At 31.4% G+C, this 13,130-nt stretch overlaps 2 protein-coding genes across 2 annotated transcripts; one reads left to right on the top strand and one right to left on the bottom strand.

The window, feature by feature from the left end:
* Positions 1 to 8,997, top strand: LOC122315982 (oxysterol-binding protein-related protein 4C-like). The gene is made up of 7 exons (XM_043132372.1): positions 1 to 184; positions 4,501 to 4,656; positions 6,186 to 6,431; positions 6,698 to 6,794; positions 7,686 to 7,977; positions 8,062 to 8,164; positions 8,627 to 8,997. The coding sequence occupies exons 1-7, from the start codon at positions 182 to 184 to the stop codon at positions 8,879 to 8,881; spliced, it is 1,152 nt and encodes a 383-aa protein (XP_042988306.1). The 5' UTR covers positions 1 to 181; the 3' UTR covers positions 8,882 to 8,997.
* Positions 8,998 to 9,897: 900 nt separating this feature from the next.
* On the bottom strand, positions 9,898 to 10,464 carry LOC122316402. The gene has a single exon (XM_043132920.1). It carries the CDS (start codon positions 10,462 to 10,464, stop codon positions 9,898 to 9,900), a length of 567 nt encoding a protein of 188 aa, XP_042988854.1.
* Between the last annotated feature and the right edge of the window lie 2,666 nt (positions 10,465 to 13,130).

The following is a 13,130-nucleotide window of genomic DNA, read 5'->3' as shown; positions in this document are numbered from 1 at the left end:
CCTTAGAAACAAACCACACAGGTAGGGTGCTTAGAAAAAAAAAAAAAACACACACACACAGTTAGGGTAGATAGTATGCTCCTCCGATCGATCCGAAGTCTTATCACAACCTCAATTGGCTCTGCCGACCATCGCAGCAAGAGAAAGCCCATCCATCTTTAATCCTCCGAGTCTCTTCATAATGGTATGACTTCCTCCCCCTCCTCTCTTTTTCTTAAACAGAATATTATGATCAAAAGCACGCGATATATACATATGTCTATCTGTGTTTTGCATTATTACACCATCAATGAACTTTAGCTTCTAGTTAGGGCTTTTGTGTTCTAGCTTTGAAAAAATCCGCTCAGAAGCCATTTTAATGTTGCCAAGGTGGCTGTTTTCCGGCATGTGTAAGCGGTTTCCGCCGGTAAAAGCAGTTTGCCGGCCGTTACTTGGTTGAATATGCTAACTACTATGTAGATTGATATAGACACAGCTAGATTCTATGCAGTATGTACGTGCTGATGGACTGAAATAGCAGAATTAAGCTTGACATCACGCTCTGGCCGGGCGTGCGTGGTGATCTGTACAAATCGGCTGCCGCTTTTCTTTTTATGATCTGATACTCTTTAACGCCCAGATAGGACAGCCACAGCTTGCAGGGTGTCGTAGAATCCTGCATGCATAACGATGAAGGAGTGATGGACACTGCTACTCCCACAGAGGGAGTCCACCGAAACCTCCACCGAAAATGTTAATGTATTTTCTTCTCTTTTTTTGTTTTTTTGTTTTTTTTGTTTTTTCTTTCAAATATATATTTTTTAAAATTTTAAAAAATATACAAAAATTAAAAATTCTTTAAAAAATATTTACTTAACTATTAAATAAAAGAAAATAAAAATAAAATAATAAAAATAGGGAATCGGTGGCCATTATCGATTACCACCATCTGTGTACACAATATTTTTCTTTAATCACCACGTATAATTTCATCGACCATTCCTTTTTCACTAAAATCATAACAGTCTGAGTCGGTCTTGCATTATATATATATATATATCGTACATGATCTGATCTAGTGGACAATATATATATAATATAGAACAATATGAATAAATAAATGTGATTACAGAAAATCATGAATGCTACACTATATTGATTATATGCATATATATATATATATACTGCATGTTATATAATATTACTGATCTTTAAATTACATATAAAATGATTAAGATGAACTAACAAATTGTAATACAACATATCATCATGTGTAGAAGATCATCCGATCCAAGTTTAATTTTGGGACCATCTTAGTTAATTGTGCGTCTGCCTAGCTAGCTATATCAATCATGCTTTTGTATGACATCACAAATTGTTTTTTTGACCCTTTTCACTCCACGTGCTCCTTCTGATCTTGTTCTTTTGTGTACATGTGTGAGTTTATCTCCGGAACGCATGTTTAATTTCCTTTCTTCTTTCTTGAGTTTCCTTGAAAAATGTCTTCTTTATATTCATCAGCATATAAAAGGAAATCTATAGTACTATATACAGCTCATCATGATACGTATATGGTGTGTTATAAAGAGACAATAAATATATATACAGTAGATGGTCAAAATTTAGGATGGGCTGGAAGAATATTAATTTTTTTCATTAAGATATAAATTAAATAATGAGATGAGATAGGATGAGATGGTTTTAGATAAAAGTTAAAAATTAAATAAAATATTATTAAAAAATTATTTTTAAAATTTTTATAATTTTAAAATTTAAAAAATTTGAATTATTTATTATATTTTATATAAAAAATTTTAAAAATAATAATAAAATCCTAGGCTGGTATGAAAATATTTTGACTGATGAGATGAACCAAGACTGAAACCATGGAAAATGGTGGAAGGATGGATTGCAGATGAGATAAGATTTTGTTGGAGAACTATGGACCACACGTTTTAGGTGATGGGATGGATTTGCTGATCCGAATACGGTAAGGAAATATCTTGTCAGCGCTAGCTTTTAATACCATCTTCGTGTCCCCTAAGAACCATCGACCTTTTTTAGGTGCACATCGATTCTGGACTTTTGTAAGTACTGTTACCATGTAGGTAGGATTCGTAATTAATACTTTTCTCAAAATTTATATAGCAGTTTTACATTTTTTTATATTATTAAAAATTAAAAATTTATTATTTTATTTTTTATTATATTTACTAATATATTTATTGTGGGGCTGCTGTGTAACCGTCATCAATACCTTTTAGAAAGGTTTTATAATAGATAGGGAAATGCTTGGCCACACTGTTAGCTCCTGCTGGGGAGAGCTGTTGCTGGCTTCTTCTTTTCTTTCATTTCTTTTTTTTTTTTTAATTTTTTTAATTTTAATGATTAAGTGAGTTTTTTTAATATTATTGTAAATTTTTTTAAAAAATATATTTAAAAATATTAAAAAAGTACATGCAAAAGAAAAACTAAAAATAAAAACACACTACAACCAATTCTAGGGAGCTATCAGCGATAGCTGTAGTGCTGCCCATAATGCATATTAAAAGATATTTAATATATGTAAGAGATTTATAATATTTAATAGATGTTAAAGAATTGTCATCTGTAATTTTGTTATCAAATTATTTTTCTAAGTTAATAGAGAGACATAATTTATGAATTCAAAAACATTAAATTTTATCTATAAATATTTTTTGTTAAATATCTTTTTAAAAGAAATAATATTTACAGTTTTAAAATATATAAGTTAGCGCACTCTATCCCACTTTGTTTTAAAAGGAGTGTTATAACTTGCATATACTAACGGCTTGTTTGGGAACACAAGTTATTTCATTTCATCTCAAAATTTTTCATAATTTTTTTACTAAATATAACTCAAATATAAATATTTTTTAATTTTAAATTTTTAAAATTTTTATCTAATTATTAACTAATAATTATAATTTTTTCAAACTTCTAAAAAAAATACAACTTTTTTAAATTCTAAAACAAAAAATATATTAAAAACATATTTTAATTTTATAATATTTTTATTAAACTTTTTCACTCTTATTTTTTAAAACTCAATAAAATATCATAATTCAAATAATTTTATTAATATTCATAAACTATTTTATTATTATTTACAAAATTATTATCTGATTTCATTTTTCAAATACTTCCTATAATTATATATTACATTAGTCTTCTTTTAATCGTCATCTTCCGTAACGTCAAAGCAAAATAACAAAACTCTTGCGTTGAAAACGAGCACATGTAAGTGTTACGATACAAAATAAAGAAATATGATATGATAACCAACTGTATAACAATTCATTTCCAACTAAAATGTTGAAAAATTATTATTTTTTCATCTATTTTGAATGGTTGTTAGGATAATAATTTTTAATTAAAGTGAACAAAATAAGTTTAATATAAAATAATTAATACACTGTAGAGTAGTTAACGTTGTATCATTGTCAGTAATAAAAGTGGCTACCTAATGCGTAGAAAGTACATTAAATGTAGGAGCTGCAACTGACCCAATTGCAGGTCCTCGGACTCTCCTTATTAGCATAGTAAAAGCTAAAAGGCCCAGGAAACAAAATAGAAAAGCTTTGGTAATTATTATTCTTAAACACTATACATTATATTTAATTTATTTTGATTTATTTAATTCTATTTAATTTTGATTTGTGTACTTTAGTAACGTGATTAGTTATTTATTTTTTTAATATAAAATAACTGTTTAGGCCAATTGCATCATTAGAGTGCTCAAAAAATGCTTAAAAGTGATTGTATGTAGAATAATTTTTTAAAAAAACACATAAATAATATTAAAAAAAACTCAATGCTACAAAATAAATAAATAAAAATATTATAAATTAAAAAATTATTTAAATATAAAATTTTAATATATTTTTTGTTTTAAAGTTTACGTGTTTAACTAATAATTAGGTAATGATTATATAAAAAATTAAAAATTAAAAAATAATTTATACTTGAGTGATATTTAATAATAAAATTAGAATTTATAAAAAATTAATATTTTTTTGTGTATTCTATGTATTTGCCCGGAGGGGAAGGTATATTGAATTTGATTAGAATAAAATAAAGTTGCGTTTGGATGTAGAGATGAATTGAGTTGAATTGTGAATAGTAATATTTTATGGGTCCTCTTGAGATGGATTTAATTTTTTTAGGTTGAGATGGTTTATTTTTTTTTTTTTTTATGAAAAATTGAAAAAATAATGAATTTAATCAATAATTAATTTGAGATGAATTGAGTTGTGTTCAACAACTACACACTTTATATATTTTAATGCTATAGATAAAAAGTGAAGGATCCAAGAAAAAGTGAAGAAAATGAAAGAGAAAGCGAGGGTGCTTTGAGACATAAGGGGAGGAAGAGAGTGAAAATATGGTTTCCATTGTAGTCGAGTGATCAAAAAGATAAAAAGGAGTTTCTTATTTTTTGGGTAAGAAATAATTTACTATCGATGTGTAAGTGCTAGAAAATGTTGCAATGTGTTGCAGGTCACCGGAGGGAAGAGGGAGAACATAATTGTTCTGACAAAGCCAGTGACCTTAGAGGGGGAATCGGATGCTGATTACACAGCTCCTAATCCTCTCAAACTTATTTTGGGTCTCTTTAAACATGTCAGGCCAGGATCAGATCTCACACGCTTTGAGGTAAGTCAATCTCTTCTACATTGTATATTTATAAGAAATGATATTTGCGAATTTGGGGGGCGTGGAATCCAGTGAACTCATTTGAAAAAAGGTAGGTAAATCTAAAAATTAAATGAATATTTTTTTTTAACTGCAGATTCCACCTTTTTAAAGGAATGTACGAGACTTACAAACTTTAAAACTGTATTTAATATTCTAATATTAATATAGACACGCTGGGACTTTTAAGTAATGACACTCCACTTAATGACTTTTTAATGGATCAATGTATAAAATCCACTTTGCATTGCATGTATGTGAAATCATATCATTTAGCAACTATAACAATTTGATGGCCAGAGACACGCCATCATGGTCTCCCATTTTTTATAACTTTTTTTAAGGGATACAGCTCAGGTCAATGGGGATAGCTGAAACTATTATATATAATTAGAATTTGGGTTGGAATCGAGATATTTCGGAGGGTTCAATTGATGGGGTTCACGGGTAATGCCATCAGTTTAGTCAAATCTCATTGGAGAGGTTTCATACCTACATCCAAGATCTTAGAAAGCCAAGAATAGTGAGTTTTGGATTCATTCCGCCAATTACAATTATTATATAATATGACTATGGTGACTAATTATTACTTGTTTATAGTTTATTTGCTCGATAAAGGGCATTTTTGAAGTAACTATTAGCTGCGTTTGGATATTAAGTTGAGATGGATTCTTTATAAATAATAGTGAGTTTAGTGAGTGAAGTGAGTTATGTGGGATTCATTTAAAATGAGTTTAGATGTGTTTGGATGTTAAGATGAATTTATGAATATGTATGGGAAGTTTAAAAAGGTTGTGGGTCCCACATATAAAGATGTGTTGAGTTGAAAAATTTGTAGATCCCGCGTATAAGGAGGTTTTGAGTTGAGATGAATTTAGTAATTTAAGAGTTGAGTGTTTGTATATTAAACTTAATTTAAAATTAGATTGAACTGAGTTGATTTCAATTAAATTTAACAACAAAAGTAGGCCTTAGTGTTATCTATTATTAAAGAGTAATGCTACATACAGTCACTTTTGTGTACTCTCTGCACTCCACTGATATGATTGATTGGATTAATTTTTTTTAACACACAACCAATCATATCACTGGAGTGCAGAAAAGAGTGCACAAAAGTGACTGTATATAGAATTTTTGATTATTTAATGCTTTAGAACATAGTACAGGGGCATTTTCTTAAGGATGTTCTAAGAGCCCAAGTCCTGTTGATTAAAAAATCTTTCTTTGTACATGAATATAGTCGGTTTCACACTGCATTTAAGTCACAAATGGCTATGGTGGTAGGAAGCCAGTTTTGGACAGGTGGTAATAATGCTGCATTTCGTATTTTCCTTAGTGACGATGCCTCTAGTGGCAATATGATATCACATTTCATATTTGAACCTTCATGTAATAGAGAGTTTGTAATTTCCAATATCACAAGGGGTGATGATGGTAAAATGGCGTTACCGTGTTACCAATTTTACCTATTGTTTATTTTGCGAGTTTAGGTGCCCCCTCTCTTAAACCTTCCGAAGTCGCAACTTCAGAGCTATGGAGAAACAGTGTATTGCACTGCTACCGATATGTTAAGCAGGTGCAACCATGGAAAGAGCCCACATGAAAGACTCATAGCCGTTGTAGCATGGAGCATTTCCACTCTTCGTCCTGTGCAATTTGGTGTTGCTCCTTACAATCCTGTTCTGGGAGAGACGCACCATGTTTCAAGGGGAAATTTCAATTTCCTACTTGAACAGGTATTTGTTTTACTTTATTAGCAAGCGGAATTATCAATGTTCTACTTGAGTTTCTTATTAGCTTTCCACGACTCTCTAGAGCAAACAGTGGAAGGGTAACATTTAGAACACACTTGTCTGTCTCAAGATTGCCCCATTTTGTACCAAGCACTTATAAAGGCCTGGCCATACTCGATCTTGATGCAAGAACAGCTTTTCCTGGTTTGAACAGCAGATTTATTTGTTTTTTTCCTTACTTTAGCTGCACTCCTTGTCCTGTCTTTCAGGTTTCGCATCACCCACCAGTGTCTGCACTCCATGCAACCAATGAGGAAGAAAATGTCGAATTGACTTGGTGTCATCGTATTGCCCCCAAATTCCATGGTACATGAAATTCAGTAGAATAATTATTATGATTTTACTTTTTGCTGAGCAAGTACATCTTTTTAAAGTGATGTAAGTTGAACCATGGCCATTCATTCGTAACTGAAAAATGCTGAGCAAGTACATCTTTTTAAAGTGATGTAAGTTGAACCATGGCCATTCATTCGTAACTGAAAAAAAGAAGAAGAAGGCTTTGAAATTGTGGACCAACTATTTGCCGTAAAAAATTGGGAAATTACTGTCCATGTGTGGAACTTACCTGTTATCTTTCCCGTGTATTGTCTGTAGATGCAAGCAGAAAGCAGTATATGAACCTTGAATTTACAGCTATAGTTTTTCCAGGAGTTTTTTACACCTTTCTTTTGTAGTCCCTTCCAACCCCTACTTCCACACCAAGATCAAGATTTCTTTAAGTGATGCATCTATCTACCTGATCTGTTTATGGACAGTTCGATACAGAAGGTTTTTAGAAGGAACAGATTCTGGTTTTTCACTATATGTTTTTTGGGTGTAGATGGGATCACATTCTGGTAGTATTGATCGATAGATATGTTTGATACAATTTTATACTCTTATTGCTATTTTTACCTTAGTGTTGATCCAGCAGTCTCTAGTATATTGTCCAAAAAGAACTAGAACTGCCCAAGTAGGGATATATTTCTCTGCTTTTTCTAGTTTTGAAGTTCACTTACCAAATTTTCGAAATCTTGTAAATGATTCCAGATATGCTCTTTTAGTTTGAAAAATTTAGGATTCTTGTGCACAGCGCTGGTCTATGACATTGACTAATGGAGATAAGATTGAGACTGAATTCTGCTTTGGCTACGACATATATTTTGTTTCTGTTCCTTCAAGCAGTAGGTACTTACATGTTTTGAAAAACCAATATAGGTGCTTCGGTGGAAGCCGAGTTGCAGGGAAAAAGGAAGGTGAAGCTACTAAATCATGGAGAAACTTATGTTATGAATTCGCCAAATCTATCAATCAGATTTCTTCCAGGTCCTGGGACAGAATGGGTTGGCAATGTCAGGATCCAGTGCCAAGAAACTGGTCTGGAAGCTGAGTATCGTTGCAAGAGCAGTTCTTTTATGTGGCGCAGAGGAAATCATCGATCTATTAAAGGGAAGATATTTGAGTCATCATCGTTGAAGACTCTTTATGAGATTGATGGTCACTGGGATAGGTACAATTGTCTTTATTCTCCTTTCTTGCTATAAAGAGTACTCAATTCTATAGTAAAATGCTAACTTTTCGTCTCCTATCGCAGAATTGTCAGAATGAAGGACATCAATAGTGGGGAATTTACAGACATATACAATGCAAAAGAAGTCATTTCAAGGCTGAATGCTACTATTGTCAAGGATCCTAGGGTAATTCACTTGTGAAACCCTCATCTATCTCTCTTTTCCCCTTTTTTCTTTTTGTCTTGAGTATGCCTTTCATAAAACATAATAGGAAATAATGGCCTTACCATTTAATTTCAAGCGCATTACGACTACAACTTGTATACAAACACTTCTATCAGAGAAGAAAATATGACCTTTTTGACAAAAAAAAACAGAAGTATGCATTACCGCAATTATTGATAATCCCAAATATCTATATATAATCTCACTCCTTACCATAATCTAAGCTGGGCCATTTTTTGAGGTACTGAGCTACTAAAAGAACTGCATGGACGAATCAAGACGTCAATGATTTTGTTAATCAATAGTTAGGCACGTAGTTGTTTTGTCTTCAAGTAAAATATACATGTCAGGGATGTGTATATACATTTCAACGAGTCTTTGTGTGTAACTGAGCATGATTTGAGATTGTCTTTCTGCCAATAGGAATTGCGGCCAAGTGAATCAGCTGTGGTGTGGTGTGAGGTGAGCCAGTGCATCCTGAGCAAAGACTGGGAGAAAGCAAGAGAAGCAAAGAGAACTGTTGAGGAAAAACAGAGGGAGCTACTGAGAAAGAGAGGCTCAATAGGGGAAAGTTGGGTTCCTAAGCATTTTACTGTGTCTCATAGCAAGGAAAATGGGTGGGATTGCTCACCTATTCAGGAGCGGGTACCACCAGGGCCAATAGTCGTGCCCCTTTAACTGTTCAGACTACATCAAATTAATTACTTGCAAGCTACTGTTAGTATTATGAATTTCTCAGAATTCTTAGTAGCTGGACCAGCCGCACCTTTATAAATAACATTGGATTTCATTTATGTTTTTATTAAAAAATCATTGGATATCTCCCGTTAAAAAGTTAATGAATAAGATTGTTTTTAATGAAAAAAATGAATAGGTTTTTTCTTTTGATCTTGTCCATTCCTTTTTTAATTAGGAGATGTCCAATAAGTTTTTTAACATGATGTAAATCAAATCCGTAAATAACAAAACCTCACGTGTTATTGAATAAAGAAGTTCTAGGTACTAGTAGATATAGAAATCCACCAGAAATATTTGGGGGGGTGGGTGTGTGTGTGTGTGTAAAGAAAAGCTCAGAACAAGTTGCTGCTCTTAAGCTGTGTGTGGAAAATCCACAGAATTTTATATGCCTTGTGAATATCAAGATATCTGCCTCACTTGTATCTGATTATAATAAGTCCTCCTTTGGTGGCCGGATTAAATGAATTTGGTCCCATCTCCAAGCATTACTATACAGATCTTCTTTTTCAACAATTTGTTGATGTGGCCAATGAATGCATTGCTTTGGTCCTTACCAAGTTTATTTAGACCCTTTTGGGGGGGGGGGGGGGGGGGGTGGGAAGAGTAACCCACCATGAAAATCTAACTAAAGGGTTAGTACAGAGAAATTATCTAGCTGCAGTTGAAATTCCACAAGACCTTGGTAAAGGATTACACGACAAATCAGATGAGATCCTTTACAAGAATGATCTGTCTGTCCTTTGAGTGATGTTATTCCTCATTGATGAATTAAAATCTCTGAGAATTGTATTGCTTTCAAGTCTAAATGTGCTTAAATCCCATATTTTTAATATCAGTCAAACTATATCTCAAGCTGAGATACAACTTCATTTTTCCAATTACATAACTGAAAAACTACTTCCATTTTGAAGATCTTACACAATAATACAAGCCTACCCCTTAATTCAAGTGATATATTATTTCCCTGTATCTGAATGCTTTTCTTGCAAATCTGACTCACTTGTACGATTGAACGACCTCTCTCTAATGGGGTCCAATATTGGCTTCCAAGACCGCGCTCTAGAGGACCTTTGTGTAGCACCTAGTGCCACCATGCTCACCTCTGGCTCCCCAAACCGGTTAGGACTTCTAGATGGTGAATTCAGTACAGGACTCGAGCCGTATGGACTTATCGAGGGACTAGCTCTGGAAGACTTCGCCTGGGAACGGTTAGTTTTTGCTACCTTGATTAGCCTCTTGGCTATGGAGGCCAGGTCCAGTGGGGAAATCTCAGCTTGCAACGTTGAGTATGGCAGCAAGAAATAGAGTTTGCCTGGTTCAAGTTGGGTGTCAGGTTTTAGATAGTTGGAGGCAGTGGCAGTGGATAGAAGCTGAGCTGGGGTGCATACGAAGTGCTTTGGAGGCTTTCCAGTGACTTGGCTAACTGAAACTGGGTTTTCGAAGTCCTCCACAAAACCATTGAAGTGAACCACTCTTATGCTCTTGAACGCTGCTGACGATCTGCAAGAAAAACAAGCACCCATTTTTCTCTGCAAAGATCTGCAGAGCTTGTGCCCGTGCAGGGATATTTGGATATGAGTTGTTATGAACTTCCGTAATATGTAGGAAAGACGTTTTGTTTTCCTTTACTTACTCTCTAACCTTTTTCAAGCCAATTCCTTTCAGTTTGACAGTGACATGTTGCTTTGACCCAAACCGTATGAAAAGGGTTATGGCAAACACCCCCCTTCCGGCCAGGACCGGCTCTTCCAGGCAAGTTAGGCAATTGCCTAACGCCCTAGTGGAATAACGTCAAAATAATAATAATAATAATAAATAAATAAATAAATATAATTTTTTAGAAAGAAAAAAAATTATTAAAAAAAATTAATTAACTTAATGAGAGATCTTCAAAAGTATTAAATAGATATTATGTTATTATTAGTTTTAAAAGTATCTCATATAATAATTCTTTCAAATACTCTCATTTTAAGTATACATTTCTCTTTTGTTATTAGTAATTTAATATATAATATAAAATTTATAAATAGTAAAATATAATTTTTGATTGTTTATAAAAATTGTTGTATAATCCAAGAGGCAAAGACCCACTTTTTCCCAAATGTATAGGTTATTTATAGAACTTTATTGACAATAATGATTATAATTATTTTTAAAGTTTGTTTGGATACTAAGAATATCTCAAAATATTTATGAATAATAGTTAAATAATTTTAAGTTAAAATGTTTTATTAGATTTTGTAAAATAAAAAAGAAAAATTGAATTTGAGAATAATTGAGAATACTTAAAAAAAGTTGTGTCCCTGACGGATCCTAAAAGTCTAAAGCATATATTATAAAACCAGATTCAATAAAATTCTCTCTAAATCAAAAATTTTCTAATAAAATTAGTTATCAATTGAAAATATGATATAAAATTTTAATTAGTAATTTTACTTTACAAAATTATAGGTGTTATTTTTAAATAAAAATATAATGTAAAAATAAAAATAAATTTATTTAATTTTATTTAAAAAAAAAAAAAAGTCTCGTTCAAAATTTTAACCTGCCCCCAAAACGTCTTGACCCGGTCCTGCTTCCGGCTTCCACTGAGTTTCCGTTGTCAAACCGTTACGTGTGAAGAGGATTCAGTCCCTAATTTTCAAACCTAATAAGTACAGTCGCTTTGAATTGAAAAAGATTTTTTCAGATAATGTGATATTTTGGTTTGGAAAACTTTCTGATCTCTTATATTATTGAGGAAATATGTCATTACACCCTAAATACAATGTATATTTACCAGAGCAACGTTACTACCATTCTTTTTATCATTATTATTTTTAATTGATATTTAATTATTAAAAATTATTTATTATATTTCACTTCTAATCAATAAAAAAAAATCTAATAACATTTCCAAATTTTTTTGTTTTGTTTTGCCAGAGCTATGATATTTCTGATTCAATGGAACGTTTATAAGAGTGAATGACTAAAGGGGGTTTGAATCAGTCAAGGCATTATCTCTTATATTCTGTTGCAACACATTTATTTTCAAGTATTTTTAAATATTTTCTTTTTAAATATTATTCAAATATAAAATATTTTAAATTTTAAATTTTTAAATTTTTCTTGTAATCATTGTCTAGTTATTCACAACTTCTCCAAACACAAGCAAAACATAAAAATTAATAATACTTTTTCAAATTTCAAAATAAAAATAATATTTAAAAGTTATATTTTTCTTAAAAAAATAAAATTTTTATTCAATTTTTTTCTCTCATTTCTCAAAATCTAATAAAACGTCTTTATTCAAATTATTCTACTACTATTCACATATATACTAAGATATTCTATCCAAACAAACCCTAAAAGACCTATGGTTTGGTTTTGAAAACGGTATGGTCTATGCCTATAAAAATAATAATAATAATAAAAAATAAAAAAATAAATCACGAATGTCTAATTTCTGGCTCTTGCTACTTCTTTTTTAAAAGGAAAAGAGTGATGCTGCTCAATCTATAATTTTATCCTCTTTTTTAAACATATTTAAAAATAAAAAAAAATATATAAATTTACTAATAATCACTTTTTTAATCATTAAAAAATAAAAATAAAATACATCAAAATGAGAAAGTAAAACGAGGGGCCATTTAACATTTTCCTTTTAAAAAATAAAAATGCTATTATACTCACTAATTTATATCACTCACTATATTTCATTGATGTGGCACTACGCCACAAGGCTTATTAAAAAAATTAAAACATATACATAAAATGATATACGGAATTTAAGATTTTAATATTTTTCTTTTTATGTTTTTGGGATTCATTTCGTTTGGAATATATATATATATATATATATATATATATATAATAAATTAATCGTGTGTAGCAAAATGAGTAATGTAAATTAGAGAATATACATTTCCCTTAAAAATTGCAGTGGCCGTGGCCCGTGTGCTTGGATCAGTAGGACCCCATATCTTGGCGGATTGCTGACTAACTACAGATAAGATCAGTAGGATCAACAACTAAAAATAATTAATTTCCAAAGTCTCGAGTCGCAGGAGAAAGACTTCGGCATATCTATCCAAGACTTTGGAAGTCTATGGAGATCACGCGTGGATCACCATTTTACTTCTCAAAAATTAATCATTTATCTATTTAAAGATAAACGGAGGATACATTCAGACCCCATATATACGTGTGT

The sequence above is a fragment of the Carya illinoinensis genome, chromosome 7 (genome assembly GCF_018687715.1).
Source record: "Carya illinoinensis cultivar Pawnee chromosome 7, C.illinoinensisPawnee_v1, whole genome shotgun sequence".
Classification (NCBI taxonomy): domain Eukaryota; kingdom Viridiplantae; phylum Streptophyta; class Magnoliopsida; order Fagales; family Juglandaceae; genus Carya; species Carya illinoinensis.
This window is presented reverse-complemented; position numbering and strand designations above follow the sequence as displayed.

What these genes read in the sequence shown, in the direction of transcription:
- LOC122315982 (XM_043132372.1), top strand. An exon ending in TATTGCCCCCAAATTCCATG is followed by an intron (nt 6,795 to 7,685) that starts GTACATGAAATT and finishes AAACCAATATAG; the next exon opens with GTGCTTCGGTGGAAGCCGAG. An exon ending in ATTGATGGTCACTGGGATAG is followed by an intron (nt 7,978 to 8,061) that starts GTACAATTGTCT and finishes CTCCTATCGCAG; the next exon opens with AATTGTCAGAATGAAGGACA.
- LOC122316402 (XM_043132920.1), bottom strand. Translation starts at nt 10,464, where the DNA reads ATGGGTGCTTGTTTTTCTTGCAGATCGTCAGCAGCGTTCAAGAGCATA.